The sequence below is a fragment of the Bombina bombina genome, chromosome 4, assembly GCF_027579735.1.
Source record: "Bombina bombina isolate aBomBom1 chromosome 4, aBomBom1.pri, whole genome shotgun sequence".
Taxonomy (NCBI): Eukaryota; Metazoa; Chordata; class Amphibia; order Anura; family Bombinatoridae; genus Bombina; species Bombina bombina.
The window spans coordinates 206,703,110-206,712,492 of NC_069502.1; the positions used below are offsets into that span (position 1 = coordinate 206,703,110).

At 42.9% G+C, this 9,383-nt stretch overlaps 1 protein-coding gene across 1 annotated transcript; it reads left to right on the forward strand.

Annotated features, from left to right (window-relative positions):
- The first annotated feature begins 7,296 nt into the window (after nt 1-7,296).
- Nucleotides 7,297-8,535, forward strand: SLC35G2 (solute carrier family 35 member G2). Its single transcript, XM_053708957.1, has one exon. The coding sequence runs from the start codon at nt 7,297-7,299 to the stop codon at nt 8,533-8,535; it is 1,239 nt and encodes a 412-aa protein (XP_053564932.1).
- Nucleotides 8,536-9,383: the final 848 nt, after the last annotated feature.

The following is a 9,383-nucleotide window of genomic DNA, read 5'->3' on the forward strand; positions in this document are numbered from 1 at the left end:
ATGAACAAAAACGGGAGGGTAAAAGGAGGCGGACCCTATACTGAGGGCACCACAGCCTGCAGAACCTTTCTCCCAAATATAGCTTCCACCGAAGCAAAAACACCAAACTTGTAAAACTTTGTAAAAGTATGTAAGGAGGACCAAGTAGCCACCTTACAAATCTGCTCCACAAAGGCCTCGTTCTTAAAGGCCCAAGAAGAAGCCACAGCTCTAATTGAGTGAGCTGTAATCCTCTGAGGAGGCTTATGTCCTGCTTTCTCATAGGCCAAATGGATAACGCTCCTCAACCAAAAAGATAAAGAAGTGGAAGAGGCCTTTTGCCCCCTACGCTACCCTGAATACACCACAAATAAGGACGAAGTCTGTCTGAAATCTTTCGTGGCCTGAAGATAAAACTTCAAGGCTCGAACCACATCCAAGTTATGAAGTAACCTTTCCTTAGACGAAGAAGGGTTAGGACACAAGGAAGGAACTCCTATCTCCTGATTGATGTTACTATCTGACACCACCTTGGGAAGAAACCCCAAACCAGTGCGAAGCACAGCCTTATCAGCGTGAAAAAAAGAGGTAAGGGGGCTCAGAATGCAAGGCCGCTAACTCAGAGACCCTGCGATCCGAAGCAATAGCCAGAAGAAATAGAACCTTCCAGGAAAGAATCTTAATGTTCAGGAAGCTCCGCTAGCTTCTTGTGTAACAGCACCGACAACACCGAAAACTGTCCCTTTAAGGAACTGGTGGCAAGTCCCTTATCCAGTCCATCCTGGAGAAAGGCCATAATCCTGGAAGGCCTAACCTTGTGCCAGGGATATCCACTTTCCTCGCACCAGGATAAGTAGGTCATCCACACCTTATGATAGATGCGACAAGTGACCGGCTTCTTGGCCTGGATGAAAGAATCAATTACTCTCTCAGAAAAACCTCTCTTAGCCAAGACTAGGCGTTAAATCTCCACGCAGTCAGCCTCAGAGAAATCGAGATTTTGGTGTAGAAAGGGACCCTGAACCAGCAGATCTCTGCGCCAGGGTAACCTCCATGGAGGAGACAATGACATCCCCACTAGATCCGCAAACCACATCCTCCGCGGCACCAATGGAGCAATCAGAATGTTCGAAGCTTGCTCCTGTTTGATGCGGGCCACCACTCGAGGAAGAAGTGGCAATGGTGGAAATATGTAAATTAGGTTGAACTCCCAGGGCACTGCTAAGGCATCTATCAGCTCTGCCTGTGGGTCCCTGGACCGCGACCCGTATCTGGGTAGCTTGAAGTTGAGTCTGGATGCGATGAGGTCTATCTCCGGCGTCCCCCATCTGTTGCAGATCTCCGCAAACACCTTGGGATGGAGAGACCATTCCCCCAGATGAAACGACTGTCTGCTGAGAAAGTCCGCTTCCCAAATGTCCACACCCGGAATGTGGATCACTGAGAGCGAACAACTGTGAGTCTCTGCCCATTACAGAAGTCGAGATACCTCCCTCATGGCTAGGGAGCTTCTCGTTCCCCCCAGATGGTTTATGTAAGCCACCAAGGTAATGTTGTCTGACTGGAATCTGATGAATCGGGAGGACCCCAGGTGGGGCCAAGCCCTCAGACCGTTGACTATCGCTAGAAGTTACAGAATATTTAATGGTAAAGTCGACTCCTCTTAAGTCTACCTGCCCTGTGCCCTTCTGGCACCCCAAACAGCTCCCCATCTTGATAGACTTGCGTCCGTGGTCACAATCTCCCAGGATGGCCTCAAGAAGGATATCCCCTGGGCCAGCTGACCCAGATGGTTCCACTAAAAGAGGGATTCCCTCACTCGGTTCTCCAGAGAGATCTATTGGGATAGTTTTGAGTGATTGCCGTTCCATTGTCTCAACATGCATAACTGAAGAGGTCTGAGATGGAACCTGGGGAATGGAATGACATCTATGCTGGATATCATGAGCCCAATCACCTCCATACACCTGGCCACAGATGGCCTTGAGGAGGTCTGAAGGGCAAGACAGCTGGACGCAATCTTGGAACGTCTCTGATCTGTCAAGAATATCTTCATAGATATGGAATCTATTATCAGACCCAGGAAATCCACCCTGTTGCTGGGAACCAGAGAACTCTTTCCTTCATTTATCTTCCATCCATGGGATCGAAGAAGAAGAGCCCCCGAGTGGTCCACCACGAGACTGCAGGATGAAGCCTGGACCAGAATATCGTCCAAATAAGGAGCCACCGCAATACCTCTGGCTCTCGCTACCATGAGCAGCGCCCCCAGAACCTTCGTAAAGACTCTTGGGGCAGTCGCCAGACCAAACGGTAGGGCCACAAACTGGAAGTGTTGGTCCAGAAATGCGAATCTTAAGAACCTGACGTGGTCCTTGTGGATTGGCACGTGAAGGTAGGCATCCTTCAAGTCTATTGTCATCATAAATTGCCCCTCTCGAACTAGGGGCAGGATCGATCTGATCATCTCCATTTTGAACGATGGGACTGACAGAAATTTGTTTAGGTACTTTAGGTCCAGAATTGGGCGAAACGTGCCCTCCTTCTTTGGGAGCATGAAAAGGTTTGAATAGTACCCTAGACCCTTTCTGGTAGAGGTACTGGAACGATTACTCAGAGAGATGAGAGATCCCTCACGCACTCTAGAAAGGCGTCTCTCTTCTCTGGTCTTGAGGATAGGTTTGACAGGAGGAATCTGCCCCTGGGCGGATGAGTCCTGAACCCTATCCTGTAACCCTGGGTGATAACCTACAGAACCCAAGGATCCTGGACGTCTTTCATCCAAGCCTCTGCGAACAGAGATAGTCTGCCCCCTACGCGATCCAGCAACAGATTGTTGGCCGCCCTTCATGCTGACTTTGCAGGCTTCTTGCTCTGCTTGGACTTGTTCCAAGATTGAACAGGCTTCCAAGATCCCTAGAACTGCTCGGTCTTCGCAGCAGACTGCTGGCGTTGAGACTTGTCCAAACAAAAGGGATGAAAAGTAGAGCCCTTAGGCTTATTCTTCTTATGCTGCGGAAGGAAAGCACCCTTGCCAGGCCTGGACCAAAAAGGACTTTCCCCTGAAACAGAAGGGATAGTAATCTAGACTTGGAAGTCATGTCAGCAGACCACAACTTTAACCATAGAGCCCTGCGGGCTAGAACAGAGAAACCTGATGTCTTGGCATTCAGGCGAATAACCTGCATCTTTGCATCACAGATAAAAGAATTAGCTACCCTTAAGGCCTTAATCTTTTCCTGTATCTCCTCGAGGGGAGTCTCCACCTCGACCATAGCTGACAGTGCGTCACACCAATAGGTAGCCGCCCCAGTCACCACAGCAATCGCTGCTGCAGGTTGGAAAATAAACCCAGTGAGTTGCAACATCTTTCTCAACATGGATTCTAACTTATTATCCATGGGCTCTTTGAACGACGAACTATCGTCAAGGGGAATAGTCGTACGCTTAGTGAGCGTGGAGATAGCTCCACCCACCTTAGGAATGGCCCTCCATAGCTCAAGCTGAGAGTCCGGAACGGGGAACAGCTTTTTAAAAGAGGTAGAGGGAGAAAAGGACGAGACTAGTTTCTCCCGCTCATTCTTAATAATCGTAGCCATCTTCACTGGAACTGGGAAGGTCTAGGGGACCACCCTGTCCTTGTGAACCCTATCTAGCTTAGGGATCGAAGGTTTTTCCGGAAGCTTCAGTTCCTGAACCTCCAACGTAGCAAGCACTTCTTTCAGTAAAAAGCGCAAATGCTCCATCTTAAACTTGAAATCTTGCTCCTTCGTAGCTGGAGGTCTAGAAATGACAATTCTGTCCCAGAGAGAGCGCCCTCCGACGAGTTGGAGGCATCCTCCTCATTAGGTAATCTCTCAGAGAGACATCCAATGGATTAGATGACCCCTGAGACAGAAGGCTATGTCTTTCCATTCGCTTGCGCTTCACAGGGCGTGGTAGGGCATTGAAGGCCGCAGAAACCGCTTCTTGCAACTGTGCAGTGAAATCTGGCGGCCACGAGGCCCCTCCCACGGGAGGATTAGTAGGGCCTTGGGGAGCTACATGTGTAATAGGCGGATCAACTTGTACCTCCTCACAATAAACACAGGTATTAGGTTTGATTAAAGAGGGAGTATCCTCTAACATATCAGAGTCCTCCATAGCTTGCGCCTTTAATACGGACTGTGATAGATTAAATGGCACATTTATACACCAATGGCCGGGGCACTAACCAACTCCTATGAGCCGGACCACAGAGAAAACATTACATCTCCCGCAAATACCGATCAGGAAAGAGGAAGTTGAAGAGGCCACACCATAAAAGGCTGTGCCGATCTTCACCCAACTGTTCACACATTGCTAGAGCCTCATCTCACACATGACGTAGCATTAACACAATAAAGATATTATGCATAAATCCCCCCCTGTTCAATAATCTTCTTTCCAGGGATAATAACCCTTGATTCTATACAGATAAAAGGAGACACACTGTGACCCTGTCTTCTTGCGTTATCATATGTGTATAAATAAAAGAATCTTACCAGAATCTATGCCGTGGAACAGGAACACCGCCTTTCAAGTGTGACAGGTTAGTAGCATCGCTCCTGACATGGACTTGAGTGAAGAAAGGCAGGCAGCGAAACTCGTCAACTCTGATTGTTAAGGAGCTGTTAACATGAGTCGGGATGGTTTCGCAGAGACGACACTGCATCTCCGGACTCTAACTTTCATCCATGCTCTCACTGAGAGGCTGACGGGATTACTTAAAAACTCCAGTCCCATTTCGAAAAGTACTGCCCTCCATAAGAGACTACTCTGAAATCTTCTGACACTTCTTTGCCAACCTCCTGTGATGAAAGGCAAAGAATGATTGGGCGATGAGGGAAGTGGGGGAGGTATTTAAGCCTATGGCTGGGGTGTCTTTGCCTCCTCCTGGTGGCCAGGTTCTTATTCCCACAAGTAATAAATGAAGCAGTGGACTCTCCTCCCATTAAGATGGAAAGTTAACAATTTTTTAAATTAATTAACTAATACCTATAAGCCAATAAGCATTAGTTGTCAGTGCCTATAACCCAAAGAGGATTAGTAAAGTGCACAACTAATACAGGTGCATTAGTTGCAATTTAAACCACGTCTTCTTTTTTTTTCTTCTAATAAAACATGTTAAATGCTGCTCTTTCACATACATGCCAGAAAATGGAGTGCAGTGTCCCTTTAATTTCAAAAGCTTACAGTTCTAAGTTACCCAGCAACCCTATAGTTATAATCTATCATTATCATATAAATTGCAGAAAACATGTGTAACAGTATAGCAATACAAATGAGAAATTAACCCCTTAGTGACCAGACCATTTTTCAATTTTCTTACCGTTAAGGACCAAGGCTGTTTTTACATTTCTGCTGTGTTTGTGTTTAGCTGTAATTTTCCTCTTACTCATTTACTGTACCCACACATTTTTTCTAACTTTTACCCCCAAAATCTGTTACACATCTAAAACTATCATAAAACACCCATGCTAAATAGTTTCTAAATTTTGTCGTGAGTTTAGAAATACCCAATGTTTACATGTTCTTTGCTTTTTTTGCAAGTTATAGGGCAATAAGTACAAGTAGCACTTTGCTAATTCCAAACCATTTTTTCCAAAATTAGCAATAGTTACATTGTAACACCAATATCTGTCAGGAATCCCTAAATAACCCTTCACATGTATATATTTTCTTTTAGTAGACAACCCAAGTATTGATCTAGGCCCAGTTTGGTATATTTCATGCCACCATTTCACCACCAAATGCGATCAAATAAAAACTATCGTTAACTTTTTCACAAACTTTAGGTTTCTCACTGAAATTATTTACAAACATATTGTGCAATTATGGCACAAATAGTTGTAAATGCTTCTCTGGTATCCCCTTTGTTCAGAAATAGCATACATACATTGCTTTGGCATTGCTTTTTGGTAATTAGAAGGCCTCTAAATGCAGCTGCGCACCACACTTGAATTATGCCCAGCAGTGAAGGGATTAATTAGGGTTAATTTTAGCTTTAGTGTAGTGCTCAGCCTCCCACCTGACAAATCCCTCCCTAACCCCTCTCAAACTGTTTTTTCCCTCCCCCACCGCACAATTTTCATCCCCATCTTAAGTAAGGCTTTTTTTTAATATAATTGTTTTTCCTTTTATATATATTCTGCAGTGTAGGATCACCCCTTAGCCCCCAACCTCCCTGATCCCCCCCCAAACAGCTTTCTAACCCTCCCCCTCTATTGGCACTATCGCTGGCTGATGCAGAGTTGTGGCCCTCTCTGCATCGATTGCTTAGCAAAGGGTATTGTACAATGCCTCAATATCTAGGCATCGCTGCAATACCCTGAAAGCATCTGGAAGCGATCACGATCGCTTCCAGCACTTGAAACCCCTAAGGACGTACCAGGCACGTCCTTGGTTGTTAACAACCGTTTTTTGGAGGATGTACCTGGTACATCCTTGGTTGTTAAGGGGTTACAATTAATGAGCTAAAAAATGTCAGATAAGTACCTCTTTTGCAACCAATATTAACAACAGTTTTAGATGTGTGACTGTAAATATACACAAAATGTCTATGAAATGATTTATATGTCTATTTGATCAGTGGTCTCAATGATGTCATAAGGTGGGGTGAGGTTGGAGGAGATTAAACTCAACATTTTCCTTCGTTAATATGTTTAATTCTGCAATACATTTTTTTGTCTGTTTTTCCTGTACCTTAGCTTTGAACCATTTCCCTTTTCCACTCCCTCCAGAGTACTGTGGAATAGAGAATCCTGAAACTCCTACATGGTGCACAGTGAGTGGCTGCTTATTGGCCACATGAAAGGAAGATAAAAAAAAAATTAAGACTTTCAATGGGTGTGCCCGGAACTGCAAAACAATGCCTATTTTTCAAACATAATGAAATGTTTTACATGCTTTTAAAACATTTACTTTGCATGCAGAATTGTTGTAAAACAGTAAATAACTCTAACGCAAAAATAAAACATTTACTTTAATGTTCCTTTAAATACAGAGTTTTGTACCCATCGCGTTTAGGGAAATCTATATTACACTGTAGAAATGGTGATTTTTAAAACATACTATTGTGACTGGAAAAAGCCACGGCCATGTTTTTTAATATGGGTTTTTAGTGGTAAAAATATTGCGACCTCGCAAACGCTTTTGTGCTTCTTGTTGTAACGATTGTGCTCAAGTTGTAATCTAGGCCTGTATGTTTCATCTCATGTCCAAAAAAGGAAAGTTTTCATTGTCATAAACCTTGTATTAAAATGTTTATTTCTTTATTCTTTCAGATTAGTTGAAGATATGGATAAGTCTCCATCTAAACCCTATTCAACCAAGAAAAGGGTAAAAATACACCCCAACACTGTGACTGTAAAATATACATCCCACTACCCCCAACCAGGAGATGAAGGCTATGATGACTACACCGAGAATAATGAGGGCTTTGTGGAGGAGAACCCAAAGAAAAGACTTTTGGGAAATACCAAACAAAAAGGAAAAACCTTCTTTGGGACTATGGATAGCTGCCCTAATCAGGTAGAAGACGCAGACAATGAGCTTGCTCAGCAATTACAAAGCTTTGCTAACAGCTCTGTCTTTCAGTACAGAAAAATGTGGGCAGTATTATTTGGCTCAGCCATGGCTCACGGGTGTGTCGCGCTCATCACCAGATTGGTTTCTGATCGTTCCAAAGTGCCATCTCTAGAACTGATATTTGTTCGCTCTGTTATGCAGGTATTATCTATATTAATGGTTTGTTATTACAAAGAAGCTCCCTTTGGCCCCCCAGGCTACAGATTACAACTCTTCTTCTATGGAGTATGCAATGTTATCTCTATAACGTGTGCCTATACATCTTTTTCTATTGTTCCTCCGAGCAATGGAACCATCATGTGGAGAGCAACCACCACAGTCTTCAGTGCTATACTTGCATTCTTGCTGATTGATGAACACATGGCATATGTTGATTTAATAACTGTAATTTGCAGTGTTTTTGGTGCCTGTTTAGTCATGATTCCCAATATTGTTAATGAAGAGAACTCATTCCTTGGTATCTGGAAAGAAGCATTTGGTTACACAATGACAGTAATGGCAGGATTGACCACAGCTCTTTCAATGATCATCTACAGATCTATTAAAGAAAAAGTAAGCATGTGGACAGCACTGTTTACCTTTGGATGGACTGGAAGTGTTTGGGGAGCATGTACTATGTTTGTCCTTCAAGAACCAATCATTCCATTGGATGGAGAAACCTGGGGCTATCTTCTAGCAATCTGCTTGTGCTCTACAGTGGCATTCTTGGGCGTTTATTATGCCTTATATAAGTTTCACCCAGCTCTTGTTAGTACAGTTCAGCACTTGGAGATTGTAGTAGCAATGATCCTACAGCTTCTTGTTTTGCGCATGTTTCCAAGTGTCTATGATCTTATAGGAGGGGCTGTCATCATTGTAAGCGTATTTGCACTTGCAGGTTACAAACTCTATTTAGGCAGATTAGGACGGCAAGATTACCAAGAAATATTGGACTCTCCAATTAAATGAAAAAAAGTAAAATGCCCCTTTCTTTGACCGCATTTAAATCCATGAGTTTACCATGCAAAACCTTTGTATTCAACTCGGGGGATTTTTTATTTCATTCTTTATGGCATTCCAATCCATTAGAAGCATGTTTGTTTTAATTAGTGAAGACACCTAATTACAAATACAATATAACAGAACAATCTGGTTTTCTTAAATTAAAAATTGGGTAATAGGTGTTTCCAAAGGGTTTCCACACATGTACACAAAAGTGTAAAATCCAGGGTCAACATAAAACATAATGACTTATTGAAGCTAATGTGTTACAAAGCAGTTTATTTCATTTAACCAATAATATTAACTCATGGTGTGGGCAATAGAGATGTGCGTTCGAATCCTTCGTGAGGATCCAAATGTGGAAGTAAGAAGCTGCTTGTTCTCCGAAGGGAACGAGCGGCTTCTTAATTCCTCATCCAGATCCTCACGTAGAATCTGAATTCACATCCCTAGTGGGCAATTATCATTTTTTTTTTTACTTTTTTTTTTAACTGTTATATATAATATAATTAACTATAATTAAAATGTCAAAACACGTATTTGTAATAAAAAATAAACATTCTCAAGGTATACTTTAAATTGTACACAAGTTTCAGTTTAAAAAATTTGGTTTGACATTAATTTTTAACTTTTTATTAAAATAAGAAGTGTTTCTTAACAACTGAAGCGAGCATCAGCAAAACATAATCAGTATCTGAAAAGATGCATGAAAAGATAAAATATATGAAAGAGGCCACGTTGGGTTTTCAAGAATGCAATCCATTGTTGTAATTTACATGGTGTAGATCCACTTGAAAACCACCCAATAAATGTTT